Here is a 15,828-nt window from a genome sequence, read left to right on the forward strand (position 1 = left end):
AGAGCAACCAATCAGCAACGATGAACTCTACAGCTCAACCAATCAGAAGTTCACAATCTCGGGACTTATCTGCTCCGTCGAGCTCGGTCGTATATCGTGAACATCTCTTGTGGAAATCGTGAGACGGAACAACAAGTCTGCATTGAGATATCGTACGCTTAAACATTTAGACGGTAAGTACATATTTTTAGTTAGTAGTGTTTCCAACGAGCAAAGTGGATAAAAATACTGTTTTTTGGTGATTCCTTCAAGATATTTGGCAAATACAAGGTACTTCCTGCTCTGACAAGGCCGAGATCCCAAGTTACATTGTAGCTAATGTTGCGGGCATAAAAGTGTAACATTTACCACTTTTGTTTTCTCTTGTTGTTTCCTGGGAATGGAAAAGTTAACTATATCCACGATTGCGTACTTACACGGTTTTTACATATCAGTTTGTTACTTTAACAATGAGAATGAGTTGACTGTAGTGCCGAACATACCATTAACCGCACAGTGCGGTGTAGTAGGCTACTTCATCAAGATACAGCTGTAACAAGTTTTACTTTCATACTGGCATTGATAAACATGAAACTATTACAGTATTCTGGTTTTAAAAATATAAACAAAGGTGGTGTTTATCAAGAAAATCAAGAAAAATCCAGGCACTTCAATCCACCAATTATCATTTGTATAATGACCTCACCATTTTGTGAAGCCTCAACGTTAACATGAAAAACTTGTAATTAGGAAACCAAAATGGGGAATAGGAAGCACTGCAGGGTATACTTACTGTTAGCCAAATTCTGCCTGCTTGCACTGTCTTTCTTTGTCGAATGAAGAGTCTGCAGTCAGTGCAAATCTCTGAGCACCTAAGGGAGTTGTCAATTTCCGAACTGATTCCATATGGCTACACAAATCCAACTGATTTGTCTGCTATAATTTCAATATATGCCCACTACTTTTAGCATAAATGTGCTGAAATTACATCATTTTTTTAATATTATTTTTTTTAATTGTGGAATTTTCCAGTCTCAGTTCATCTTGGTGGAGGCTGAATGTTTGCTGATTATAGCAAGACTTTAGTTTTGCTTCTGCTTCTGGTCGCCCCGTGTTTATTTATACATGTGTGTCTGGGTGTCACATGAGTATGAGACTAAATTAGAGGTGGAACTAACTCCGAACCCAAAGAGGTTTAATTCACAGACTCTTAAATAATAAAATGCTACAGATCCTCTTAGCTGGAAATCACTCATTTTTGTTAGACAAAGTTCATAGGTTTAAAACGGTTGTAGATTGATAGTTTGGCAGATGAGTAAACCTTCAGTTTTTCCTTAATAGCATCACATTGTTACTTTGAAATGTCCTTGTTTTCTTTCAATCACTACATGTTTGATTCTCTTTGCCTCAAATAACCAACCTCATCTTTATCATCAGGGTGGAGCCCCCTCACCCACAGCGCCCCACCATGCCTCTGGTTACGAGGAACATAGAGCCGAGGCACCTGTGTCGCCAGACCATCCCGTCCAACATCCGCAGTGAACTAGAATGTGTCACCAATATCAGCCTGTCAAACATCATCCGCCAGCTGGGCAGCCTTAGTGAGTGTCTGCTGTGTGTGGTTATCACATGATATCAGTCATTGAAGTATGGTGTGCATGGTTAATCACATATGGAAAATGCAACTATGTGTTATTTATTCAAGCAAGTGTTTCCAAAGTTTTATTTGAATTTGATTGCGACTGTAAATTTTTGTGCATGGATAAGACTTCTACCTAAAGGTACACTATAAACCTGTGTTTTTGTGTGTGTGTGTGTGTGTCTATAGGTAAATATGCAGAGGATGTGTTCGGGGAGCTCTTTGTCCAGGCTGGAGCATTTGCAGAGAGGGTTAACACACTGGGAGAAAGAGTGGATCGTCTGCAGGTTAAAGTCACTCAGCTGGACCCTAAAGAAGAAGAGGGTATGTACTATTACTACCACACTGACCCCAGTTCAAAATTATCACAACATTCTTCAATGAAAAATACTTTTTCTTCTTCAGCGGCATAAATATTTGATAAGCCACTCTCTCTCTGACCTGACTGTTCCTTTCTCAGTCTCTCTGCAGGCCATCACTACTCGAAAGGCCTTCCACAGCAGTCTGACCCAGGACCAGCAGATGTTCACCAGGCCATCTTTGCCAATGCCTGTACAGGACACCTACATGGTCTGCAATCCGCCCCCTCCTCTCAATAACCTCAGTAAATACCGGTAAGCTTGAGCAGGCTCAGATACATATTCTTGGCTCATATTCATTCACAGGGACATAGTTTTAGTTTTATATTTTATTATTGTGTCATACATACATCCATATGCCCAGCCCGCATGGGCTTACATGACACCATAAATGAAAACATTCCCGGATCAGAGTGCACTAGGTAAGCTATATTCATTGTCAAGAAACAAAAAGAGAAAGCAAAAGCAAGTCAAACTAATGAAACAGAATATCCTGTCTTCTTTTCCAAGCTTTTGAAACAAAATTAGCAAGTTTAAAAACATCAAACTTAAACAGCCATTCCAGTTTCTGCACATCTGTCCGCCCCAATATTTCAGATTTTACTTCATGAAACAATAATTCTTTTAAATCATCATATTTTGTACAACTCAAAAGAAAATGGGACTCTGTTTCAACTTCGTCCAACTCATACATCTCACAAAGTCTGTTTTCTACTGGAATATTTTTGAATCGACCGACTTCAATGGCCAGAGGGAGAATACCAGCTCTTAACTGTGCGACCAAGGATCTTTGGCTTCTAGATAAACGACACGTTACATATAACTCGGGCATAAAATTATTTTTGATCTGTACATATGTCCTTAGTTTTGGCTTGGACAGAACGTTTTCAAACCATCTTTCTTCATACTTGATCAAGAGCTTATCTTTCATGGAGTTAATGTTACAGCACAGATTATTCATATAAATATACGTCATATACACCTCGTCGAAGATTGAGTAAAGCTCAACATAACATGGAAGTGTGTGCGCGCACATGTGGGCACAAGAAAACCCACACATGCATGCCATATTTTGTCAGAAAAATACAGTATTAAACCCACCTGTCTTATGCACATGCTTTAAAATTTCATCAGGAAGTGGTTCCTAGATAGTGACCAATTGTTGCCGGTATAAAACACGAAACATGCTGGCTTAAGAAACTAGATTGAGATGATTTATTAGTAAACTCTTCAATTTAACTGAAGTAGTCCTAATGAAATTTGGTCCGGTAAACAATAATGTGTCATATGAAAGCTGAAAGAAATCAGTGAGATCTTGACATCGATCAATCAATCTTTATTTGGTTAGCACCAATATATAACAAATGTTATCTCATCAGGATCCATGATGCTGGCAAGAAAAAAACGTCCTTTTAACAGGCAGCAAAACCAGACTCATGACGAACAGCAAACTGCCAAAACTGCGCCGGGTTTGAAAAATGAGCTAGAAGGAGATGCAGGTAGAAGGATAGGGACAAACAGGGGTGGGGGGCATAGGAGCAGGCTGTCCCCACAAACATGTACAACATTTTAAGCTTCAAAGATATCTGTAAAGATACCCTGCTATTGGATTGAATGTTAATGGCCACTACTGAATTTTGCAAAATATGGAAAATGTGTTAAATTTTTTGCACACGAGGAATCACCTGTTGCTCTAATAAGTATCTTTTGTTGGACTAAAAGGAAAGTGTTAGACTTGTTGATATATTGACACATGCAGTAAGCATGAGCATAAGCATAAGCAGATAACGGTCTGTTAGCAGACACTTACTTGTTTTTACAAAGAGAGTGGATTAGCTGTAAGCATGATATTTATCTATATGATTCTCTGCAGGGATGATGGAAAAGAGGCCTTGAAGTTTTACACTGATCCCTCCTACTTCTTTGACCTGTGGAAGGAGCAAATGCTGCAGGACACCAAGGACATCATGAAGGAGAAACGGAAACACAGAGTGAGACACAGACATGTGCCACATAATCACACACACAGAACAATTAACATGAAAGTCAAAATTGGTCACATCAATTGTAAGCATTTAGATCCAAGCCTCCGTTTAATTTTGTCACTGTTTCCTCTCTGAGCAGAAGGAGAAGAAAGATCTGAACCAACGGACGCTCAATCCACGAAAGATCAAGACCAGGAAGGATGAATGGGAGCGACGTAAGATGGGGGAGGAGTTTGTGGTGCCGAAGAATGACTTAATGTAAGTTGATGTATGGACTGTATTAGTGCAAAGTTGTTCAAATCCATGTTCACCGGAAGGATTATGAATGTATTGTGAGAAGAAATATCCTTGTGAACTTCTCTTTAGGTGATTCAGTAAAGGTACAGAATCAGTAGTCACATGTTAGTTCAAATTCTCCCCTGTCACAATTTGTCAACAGAGACTTGGTTGTTATGTACTACTGGCTGGCTCAACAGTAGCCCTTTTCATACTGCGTGAGCACAGTAACTATGCTGAGCAATCATTACGTCTTTGTATACTCATATTGATTCTGCGACGACGTAATATTGATGTCCCAGTCTGGGAATTCACATTGCATTTCAACATTGCGGAAATACGCCACAGTGGGAGCTCCACATGGACACACAGTCAGACATGCACATCAAAACAGCATTGCGCTCCCCCGCTGGCTCACCTGATCCTGTCTCGCCCCTGTAGCGCCTCTGTTACTACCTCTGAGGCCGGTACGGGCCTATGCGGCATTCTTAGGGAAGGCTATGAATTTGCATGTACACAAGCAGGGAAAAATGATGGCGGATCATGGGCAGAACAAATTCTCACTTCCATTCCGCCTCAAGTAGATGAGGATTAACAGTGGTGTAAGTATGGAAATATGTAAGCGACAAGTAATATAAGCTATAAAACGTCTAAATGCTAACATTAGCTGATATCTTAGGGTAGCTAACTGTTGATCTTTATGTTGTGTGAGCTTGAATTATGACATGATTTAAACATGGGTTTTTGAATGTATTGTCTTTTTAGTTGCTGATTACATATCCAGCAGTAAAATGAAATTGCTAAGGGTGTAGATGGCCTAGTGGCTATTGTCCTCCAAGTGGGAATCCCAGGTTCGAGTCTGGCCTGTGGCTTCTTTCTCGCCTGTCATTCCCCACTCTCTCTATTGTTAAATCGATTGAAAGTAAAAAGCCCAAAAATAAATAAAGTCAGTCACAGGCTAGGCTTATAAAGTTAGAAAGGAAATTATTTTGGAGTGAAGTTGTTATTCTATTCTTTTTTGTAAGTCGCTGCGCTTTATTAAGTTTTGATAGTTGTCTACTGGTCGCTACAATGTTACTGTCACTTTTTGTATCGTCTCCTTTCAATGCATTTTTGAAAAATTCTAACGTGTGCCTCACCAACACCTGTTCAGATTATTTGCCTTTTCAGAAAACTAAAAATAAATCAAGGTGACATTTAGTGTATATTTTTTGGCTGACAGTGATGACTTCAATGTGCTTTAAGGAACTCTTCTGAGGGTCTAAATGGCAGTATTGGATCTGGAGAAGATTTCACTTCTGAAGGACTGGAGCTGAGTACCGGCTCCTACTCCTACGATCCCAGCTCCCCTCTCTCTCCGCCTGGCAATGATGACTTCCTGCCTCCTCCACCTCCAGATATGGCGTAAGTGGTGTCTTGAATAATAAGCATATATAAAATCTGACATGAAGCCTGTGGTTCTTTACTAGCTGAAATTGAGCTCAGATTAAAGATGTAACTAGATATAAGGTTGATGGAGGCATATTTAGGGTTAATTTTTTAAAACTTGTCATTAACTTTCACCCTGTCACTTGTAGGTATAATGACGGACAGTATGGAGCACCAGCCCCGAAGCGTGTCAGTGTGCTGAGTCCAAGCCACCCACCTCCTGCTCCCCCCATGACCTCTCCTCCACCAAACTCTCGCCCCAACCTAGCCCCTCCCCCTGCTCCTCCTCCCCCTCCTCCTGCCTCAGGTTTCGGAGTTCCACCACCTCCGCCTGGCTTCGACTCCCCACCAGCCCCTCCTCCGCTCTCCTCTGTTCCCTCTCCACCTGCTCCCCCTCCTCCACCTATTATGTCTGCTGTTTGTCCTCCTCCTCCACCGCCTGTATCTACAGGTGGTGGTCCCCCACCTCCTCCCCCACCTCCCCCTCCCCCTGGTCCTCCTCCCTCATCCTTTAACATCCCTCCTCCCTCTGGTGGAGGTGCGTCCAGCTCTGCTCCCAAACCTAAACCGGAGCCTGAGGATGATCCCCGCAGTGACCTGCTGCAGGCCATTCGACAAGGTGAGACACCACAGAATACAGATAATGTCAAATTGATATATGCAGACCTCAATGCTGATTGGCTGAATAACAGATCAAACAAGTCAAGAAAGTAAATTATTAAAGCAGTTGTAGCTTTTGTGTACATTTCAATTCATATTCCTTACATCTAATTACAAAATACTTTATTGAGCATTTAAATAACCTGAGTTTGATGCTTAATATATTCTGTTACCATGATTTCCCACCTCTTGCCAAGAGACAATGTAAGAATCTTTGAGGCCTAACAAACTTCAATCAATCAATCAACTTTTATTTGTATAGCGTCAACTCATAACAAGTGTTATCTGGAGACACTTTACAAGAAGCAGGTAAAAGACCTTACTCATTGTCTGTTAACATTACAGAAGAGCAGGTAAAAGACCTTACTCATTGTTATGTTACAAAAAGCAGGTAAAAGACCTTACTTATTGTTATGTTACAAAAAGCAGGTAAAAGACCTTACTTATTGTTATGTTACAAAAAGCAGGTAAAAGACCTTACTCATTGTCTGTTAACATTACAAAAGAGCAGGTAAAAGACCTTACTCATTGTTATGTTACAAAAAGCAGGTAAAAGACCTTACTCATTGTTATGTTACAAAAAGCAGGTAAAAGACCTTACTCATTGTTATGTTACAAAAAGCAGGTAAAAGACCTTACTTATTGCTATGTTACAAAGATCCGGCCTATCCATCATGAGCACTTTAGCAAAGCAGCAAAAGTTACAGTGGTAAGAAAAAACTGCCTTATTAAAAGGCAGAAATCTTCGGCTGGATCCCCGGCTCATGACGAAACAGCCTTCACAGGCCTAGACTGCACCGGGCTTGGAAAGGGATAGGGGGAGAGATGGGATAAGATGCAGGAAGAGGGATAGAGAGCAAGGGGGTGGGGGGAGGTAGACCGTCCATCAGCAATCCGGTGGGGAGGGGAGGGGGTGTGGGGGGTTGTTCTGGCAAGCCGCCAACCCACGATCCGGTGGGGAGGGGGTAGTGGTGGGGTGGGGGTTGTTCTGGCAAGCCGTCAACCGATGATCTTGAGGAGCCTAGGAGAGCTCAAGAGCTCTCAGGAAAGTAGGTGGTTAGTGACTGAGATTTATAGATAGATACATGCAGTAATATGATGTACTGTATATGCAGAGAGAGAGAGAGAGAGAGAGAGAGAGAGGAGCTCAAGGTGCCAGTTCCCCCGGTAGTCTAAGCCTATAGCAGCATACTTATTAAGTTACTTATATAACTTATTTCCCACAATGGATTTTTGTAAATATTAAATAATGCTCATACTATTCATTCTGTGTATTAGAAATATTAATCTACTCTTTCAGTTTGTGCATGATGCTGGCATTTTTTTGTATTTTTTCGTAGAATAGGTCCATTTTTCCCAATGCATAACCTAGTGTGTAATTTTACTATTTAAGTGTTTTATGTCCTGATAATAATGATTTTTCTTGAACAGAAAACAATAAGAATAAAACACACAGAGGGAGATCATCCATCTGATAGCTTCCAAATCTTAACTGTCCTTCCTATATCCCTTTCAGGTTTCAACCTGCGGAAGGTGGAGGCACAGAGGGAGCAGGAGAAAAGGGATGACTCTGGTAATGATGTGGCTGCAATCCTGTCACGCCGTATCGCTGTGGAGTGCAGCGACAGCGAGGATGACTCTTCAGAGTTTGACGATGATCAATGGTCTGATTGATCATCATCCCCTTCCACCTTCACTAACACCTCTGTAACTTTACTGCGCTGTAAATATCGTCAGTGTATTTACATTCAGATCACTTTATTAAGTAGCCGTGAAGCAGAGTTGCACGGTGTGTGTGTGTCAGGTAATTGAGTGTATGCGCACATAGTATGTACAAGTGATGTGTTATTAATCGCCTTCCTCAACCCATTTATTTCTGTTTACCAAAACAAAAGTCCAAAAATGGAGAGTACGTGTGCCTGGTTGTGCATCAATTCACAGCTACTTTAATTGGATGACACATAACTGCGATTGATGAGAGTGTCAGGTCATGTGATGCATTCTCTGCTGAGTCTGTGCGTAAGCAAACCCCATCTGTCTTTATATAAGTGTCTCTCAGACTCAGATCCCTGTAGCTACTGGCTAAAAGTCTGATTTAATCTGTTTTAGTTTTTTATAGCAAAGGATAATAGAGAGGGAGTTCACACACACACACACCCTCATCCATATACGTGTTGTATAGACTCAGTCATGACATCAAGCTCTTCCTGCTCTTTAATAGACTATATAATAAAGATGTAAAGTTTATATTGCACATTGAGTTGTATCTACTAAACACCAATAATGCAATCCCTCTGTATTCTTTTAAAGCACAATTTTTTTTAATCACTTTTCTTATTTTACTTTTGTATTCTGTCGTCTTCTTTTCTGTGGTTGTCATGGGAACAATTGACTGGTGGATGAGACACTGTTATAGCTCGGAAACAAAATTCATGAATGAATAATTCAGTGGGATTTGTGATATATTGGTCCATCACAGACACCCGGGGTGTTTGATGAGATCATACTGAACATATGCAGACGTTTTGACACAAATATCATGATTCATTTTGTACTGGGTTTCAGTTCCCTTCTGTATTTCTTCCTGCTGTGTTTTTTTTAATATAAATCTATTCTAGGGATATACTAGGGCTTTGGTGCTTTAATCACTGCTCTGTCTAATCAGGCAGCTTCTTTGCCTTGTCCTGCTGCCTGATAAGTGCCTTTTTTTTATACTGCAAATCAGTATCAGTGAAGGTTTATTTTGGCTCCTGACACTGGACTGATCAGTGTTTTCCATAAATAAAAACAGCTGCCATTGATGAGTCAAATATAGAAGTGACTGATGTTAAATTTGGACCACAATATTTCTAAGTGCCTTTTATTTTCTATTTGCCTTTGTTAAAGCACAATCACACAGCATGCTTAGCCAAAGTTCTGCTTCTTTGCCTTAAGTTTCCCAAGTATTATAGTAATTTCAATAAAGAGAATTAAATGAAGTGACTTTTCTGAATATTTATTTTTATGTTAGCTGTGTGGAATGTGTTGAATAACAAGTTACCAAATATGTCTTGCCTCGGCATTAGACAGCTCATGCTTTATCCATGACTCATCCTCTTATGTCAGTGCTGCAGAGCTGCTCACAGTGCTGACTGTGAAGGGAGTGTGAAAAAGAGTCAACTAGATGAAGTTCAGAAAATGAGTAGGAGTGTGAGAAAAACCTCTTGCATAACCAGTGTAATCCTCATACCAAGGCTAGTTTTGATAAGACACAGTGGGTGCATGAATACTTTGAAGGCTGCCTAACCACCAAATAATTTAGGATACCAGGAGAGAAAGCAACCGTCTGCCTAATTGAGTTAAAGAGTAAGAGAGACATACACACTAAAAGCATTGGTAGCAGAGAAGAGAAGAGTGCTGACGTCGCCTGGTAGAAAAAGACATATTTATTATTCATCAGTATAAAATATTCATTCATTTCAAAAAGGCTGTGCAACATGAACAACTGGTCAGTACCTCTCAAAGTGCCTTCAATAGCATGTGCAAAATAGACTCTAGAGGTCTAGGTCTAGAACATTGTGTTTTCTACAGATTCAAGTAAATCAAATTGGGCTTTGGATCACATACATCATCAAACTGTGATAGATTTACATTTAAAAACACATCCTCTCTCATCGCATTAAAGTGCCAAAGGTCATATCCACCCTCAAAGAGTGGTGGTAAATATAGTGTCCCTGTGATTGTTTCAGTTTGGGGATCCAGTGGATCTACAATTGGCTGAGAACGAGGCACAAAGTACTCAAAAGACAGTACGTTTCGATTCAGTCCAAAGATGGCCGCTCGCCAGGACGGTGCAGGACATTCTGATACTCAGAAGGCCTTCATCTCTCAGAGAAGTGCTGCTTGCACGTGTGGGAGTATTGGACTTCATGTTCTGGACTTGGATGATAGTCAATGCAGCTATGTGTGTATCTTGGCACAGAAACAGTGATATGTCTGGCATAGATTGTGTGTTTTGGCAATGTTTGGCAGTCTACACATCAACAGGGTTGTGTGTGTGCGGGTTGTGTGTGTATCTGTTGGGGCAGCAGGCCTGGAGCAGCACCTTGCGAATGTCTTTGTGTCTCAGACTGTAGAGGATTGGGTTCAGCAGCGAGCTCCCTGCCGCTGGCACCAGGGTGGCATAGGTGTATAGAGGAGGGCTGGAAGCATCTCCCAGCAGCCCCCAGAGTGAGAAAGGCATCCAGCAGCCCACAAACACACTGAGCACCAGGATCAACCGAGAGAAGCCCCTCCCACTGCTGTGTTTGCTTGCATATGATTGGTTGGCAGGTAGGAAGTGCCTCTGGGTAGCGATGGCATGGGCATGCCGCCTGGCAACACGGCAGATCCCAGCGTACAATTGTAGTGTTATCATGACAACCACCAGGAAGCCACCACACAGAAGTGATAGGTATGTCCGGGTCAGAGGTCTTGCTACAGAACAGGAGTTTGGCTCTTCCAGACAGTGCCACCCCATTGCAGGCCCCGCCCCTATGATGCAAGCACCCAACCAGACCAGCAGCAGAAGGATGGCGGCTCTGTGACGAGATTGGCTTGAACCATAGGTGAGGGCTTGGCTTAAGGACAGGTATCGGTCCAAAGCGACACCCATCAGGCTACAGAGTGAGGCAGTGAGTGATGTTACCAGCAGTCCAGAGGTCACCAATTCTGACCAATCGCTGGGCTCCACACAGAACAGGAAGAGGAAGTGCAGGATCAGAGCAACACCCGCCAGGAGGTCAGCCAGTCCGAGGCTCGCAAGTAGCAGGAAAACAGGGGCACGAAGAGATGGGGTGGCCAAGATGGTGGTGACCACTATTGCATTTTCAGCTGCGATGAGAGTTCCTGAAACACACAGGGCCACACCCCACACGGTGAGGGGTGGGACTTCATATTTGGGGGACCTATCCAGCAGGTCCAGAGGGAAGAAGGATTCAGCACCTGAGGACTCATCCCAGCCCAGATCAGAGGTGTTCAGGATCATGGCTGATCAGCCGTCACAGAAACACAACCTAAAAAAAGAAAAACAAGAAGAAACATGTTGAATGAGCTCGAATGTATCTTTAGCATTTCTTTAGGTCCTTTAAACAAGTGTTAGAAGCATCTTTAGTCTGTAGAGCTGCGTGAGGCCGGATGTGACAGCAGAGGAAACAATGTGGTTATGGTAAACGCAAGATGTTACACTCTTGTTATATAAAGGAGTTAGCTTTAAAATGAAAACCAAAAAAAAATAAAACCCAGACGAACATGTTTGAGTATTTTGAACGGTATTTGTGGATGTCTTGTTTCTCTCAATTTGTTTTTTAAGGGAATCAACTAAATGACTAAAATACTTATTTAGTTATAATATAATAAGAACTGACACGAAAGCATATTTATTAGATTAATACGCCACCTATCAGTGCATGTGGCTAATGTATTGTGTCCAAGCCCAAATTAGCCTACATTTGCTTAAATAACTAATAAAACGTAGCGCTCAAATTGCAATTAACGTCACGCTTTCAAAAAGGGAATAACATACAACATAAAATAATAATTGTAAACAATAAATAACAATAAATTGTAAATTGTGACGACACCTATGTGTATCTTTGCTGGACGAAATGTATCAATTTGTATGCTTAATGCATCGCAATAGAACGTGTTGACACCTTGTTAACGCTTTATAAGTCTATTTTCAATCTTTAAAATTCCACAATTTAAGTTAGGGAGCTCCAGTCGGAGGTTTCCGTTTTGTTAGTGTCCAGTTCAATAGCCTAACTAAAGATTTTCCTTGTGCAGTTGCCTATCTCATAAAAAAATCGAGAAAGCCTGTGTTGCTAATTTGGTTTACAGTTAGGCTATCTAAGGAATGCGTCTGTTACAAGGTTAAGATGCTTGTGCTATCCAGCATGTTGTCTGTCTGTTCTTGTGGAATGCACTGCAAGTAAACTGAATCGAATATAGCATCTAAAATGATATTAGAATTATTTCAAAGATGATTTTAGAGGAGATTTTTTTTTAGGTTCCAAGAGTCTTTCTTCTTCCTCTCTGTCACGTCTCAGCGTGAGGTGGTATAGCCCACCTCCTGTTGTATAACACAGTTGCAGGTGCAGCACAGAGGATGTCCCAACACGTGCACGCACACATGAGCACGCACGCATCGCACAAACATGTAAATACGTCTTAAATGGATTATTAATCTTACCTTTTTAACGCAAATCCAGATTTGTTCTCTCCGCTTATTAGACACAGATGGTGAAGACGATGGTGATGCTGTCTGCAGTGACGCTCAGTTTTTAGAAAAAAAGAGGACAGTTCCTGTCTTTGGCTACACTCGCGCTCCTTTATTCGTGCTGTCTTTATCAAAAGTTGCTCCAAACTCTCTCTTATAGCGTCCCTTGCATCTCTCTTGCTTTTCAGTCTCTCCGGAGCGCTGACTGGATGCAGAATAGATTCTCTTGCGCGTGAACTCATCCACAAGAGAGCATGCCTGACGTCAGTGACAGAGAGGCTCGACCAATAAGCTACCGACATTCGGGATGCGGGGAGAGCAGGGGAGGGGGATGTATGGGGAGTAATTTCATTCAGAAAAATGCGGCAGCTCTGTGACCCCTCCCACTGCGGTTCACTCTCTTGCTCTCATTTCTTGTAAATATTCACCACCAAAGACCCCTCCCCCTACAAACACAGGTTTTCTCAATCAGACCAGGGGCCTGGTTGAATGAGAGGTCTCTGTCTGTTTTGTTTTTTGGCGGGCCTTACAGATGTCGAGCTTCAAGACAGAGTTCATGGCTGGAGCTGTCCTCGGTGCTGAAACGCATCAGGATGACTCATGGGGAGATATGCTGCAGAGAAACAGTCATCTGTGTGAGAGGACAGACTCTCATTGTAAAAACCAACAAGCGTGGTTAAGTGACAACTTGCAATATTGTAAGAAATGCACAAAATATGTCCTTAGATATAGGCTACCAAACCCAGACACACATACCCTTTAAAAAAAATTAAACGTCCTCCTTTCTGTATCAATATTGAAACATCTTCTCACTCTGACAACATGTTCATCAAGCAGATTTGTTTAGAAAATTTGTCTCCATGTTTGACTTTGTTTTAAGTTATGATATTATTATTATCATTATTATAATTATGTAACATCAGAGCCGAATGTCTCACTATTGATCACAGGCTTGACTTAATGTCTCTCTGACTTAATTTAACATTCATTTAAATTGCGCATTATAAGGTCCCAACATTTAATCTGCCTTAAATCATTGAAAACTTGAAAGGACCGTGTCTGAATGCTGTCAGTACAGGCATGAATCGATGATGTCGATGTGGAGAGTTCCCTATAATAAAACTAAATCATGCTGATCATTTATTCCTGCTAATGCATTGTCCCCCCTTTGATTTAAGAATCCAAACACGTGCCCTCTGCCTCCTGCGGTATCACAACAGCAGCAGGGGATTCATGGCTTCCCCGACTTGATATCGAGCGTGGGTGCTGCAGATGTCTACGTGGTCGCGCATATCAATGCGCTACCCATAGGGAGGGGGAATCTCGTCCTGCTCAAGCCATATTAGGACTCACTTCCTGCCGATTAGGTCCTCCTACGTCACAGATGCGATCTGTGCAACGTGTGCCACTTTCACAATTCTCGACTCGAAAACCTCATCATTTATAACACATTATGCTACAGCTGCTGTTTTATGATTTTGTTATACAATTTAAAAACAATTAACGTAGACACTGAGCGAACAGTGTAAGGAACGGGATTGTTCTTATATTCCCAATATATTCTCCCATACACTGCGATTGAGTAATATTTCTTTGCACTAATATTAATTTTTATATGACTATATGAGTAGGCTATACAAAGTATATGATTTGTGTCTTCCCCCCGCCGTGGGTAGTAAACTACAGCATTATCCATGTCGCTGGTGTGTCGGTTTTTGCAGCAGTGGGAGTAAATCGTGTTCGCCAGCTTGCCTCTGTGTTTTAATGCACGCCGACATAAAGACGAGCCATGCAGTGAAGCTCTACATGTACGCAGACAATGTGTGTGAGAGAGCGATGTGGGTGTACGTGAGCCATGTCTGTGTGAGAGGAGGAGGAGGTGTAGATGGTGATGTTGGTGGATTTCTATGCATAAAGATAAAAAGTGTGTCGTGATTCTCTACTCAACAGACCCGATATTTAGGGCATGGCGCGGGTCTATGAGTCAGAGCATCTACATCACAAAACACTTTGAAGGTCAGATAGTTTGTACGTTTTCTGTTGGTGCATTGCACGTTTGAGTGCAGGTGTGTAGCTTAAAGTTATGAAACCTTTTCCACCCCAAAACAATCTTATTTATGTAATCCTATTTCCTCGTCGCAACTCCACAAAGTGATCAATCAGGTTTTAGTGATTCGTCATCTTCAATTCCGAGAGGCACAGATGATTCATCCTGATGATAAATGGTATTTGTATTATTACTGCATTACATATACATTTTCAAATAGGTACTGGCTGGAAAGGGCTATGACTATCACCATGAAATTAATAATAAAGCACACATTTTACATAAAATATATGAATGATTATCAGAATCTTCATCTCATTAATTACATTACATTTGGTGGGAAAAGAAGATAATATATTTTGAAAACGTAAAATAGTATAAGATTGAGTGCAAAAAAAATACATATGTTGAACAAGATCAACATATGTATAAACAAATGCAAGGAACTATTTGATGTCACACAAATATTAGAAATGAGCTAAAGCCATTTATGTGTTGGTGTTTGGCATTGGTTTTACATGCTACATAATGTACAGTTTAGACAAATGAAACCTTAAATAAAAAACACAAACAAATGCAGAAATATGAACACACATAAAATAAAAGGTTAGTGTGCACATAAATGCAGAGTATAGCCCCGAACATCCCTGGGCTTTTATTTTAATTCTAATATATTAAGCTTTTACAACGCACGCACTAAAAAGTCATGCTGTCGAACAAAACAGAGGATTTAAAAATAAATAACATGTTTCTTAATATTAAAGATAGCTATACATTAATACTGGATTTTTATGAACTAAACTTCTAACAACTGTTTCCCTAAAACTAATTTTATCATCAGTTTATGTACACACATAATTCCTTTTTTTGTACACCAATATGTTAATACATATCTGCAATGTTGTGCCAATGCTTATACAATAAGATTGAAGGGACAAAAGCATGAATACACCAATGAACTCAGTTTGATATCTTGTTAGATTTACGGCAGTAATTGTTTTGCTTGACTTGAAAACCTGGTCTGATGTAATTATAGATGTATAAATCATATTTGAGATGATTGACAAGTGAACAGGCAGCTCTTCATCACAAATAGACGCATCTGAAGTGATGTTTTGACGTTCAGGCTGCCTACCACCTCGTCACAGTGTTTCTGACAGCCTAACGTCAACGTCAATGTATGTGCTTGCTAACATTATAATTAGAACTGTTTTGATTTG

General features: G+C 40.9%; 2 protein-coding genes across 2 annotated transcripts; one reads left to right on the top strand and one right to left on the bottom strand.

Moving 5' to 3' along the window:
* The first annotated feature begins 99 nt into the window (after nt 1-99).
* On the top strand, nt 100-9,304 carry wasf2 (WASP family member 2). The gene is made up of 9 exons (XM_061059114.1): nt 100-173; nt 1,417-1,580; nt 1,808-1,942; nt 2,079-2,232; nt 3,851-3,968; nt 4,102-4,220; nt 5,484-5,642; nt 5,816-6,285; nt 7,843-9,304. The coding sequence occupies exons 2-9, from the start codon at nt 1,448-1,450 to the stop codon at nt 7,998-8,000; spliced, it is 1,446 nt and encodes a 481-aa protein (XP_060915097.1). The 5' UTR covers nt 100-173; nt 1,417-1,447; the 3' UTR covers nt 8,001-9,304.
* A 429-nt stretch (nt 9,305-9,733) lies between these two features.
* gpr3 (G protein-coupled receptor 3) lies at nt 9,734-11,844 on the bottom strand. The gene has a single exon (XM_061059354.1). It carries the CDS (start codon nt 11,329-11,331, stop codon nt 10,339-10,341), a length of 993 nt encoding a protein of 330 aa, XP_060915337.1. The 5' UTR covers nt 11,332-11,844; the 3' UTR covers nt 9,734-10,338.
* Between the last annotated feature and the right edge of the window lie 3,984 nt (nt 11,845-15,828).

Source organism: Labrus mixtus, chromosome 16, assembly GCF_963584025.1.
Source record: "Labrus mixtus chromosome 16, fLabMix1.1, whole genome shotgun sequence".
Classification (NCBI taxonomy): Eukaryota; Metazoa; Chordata; class Actinopteri; order Labriformes; family Labridae; genus Labrus; species Labrus mixtus.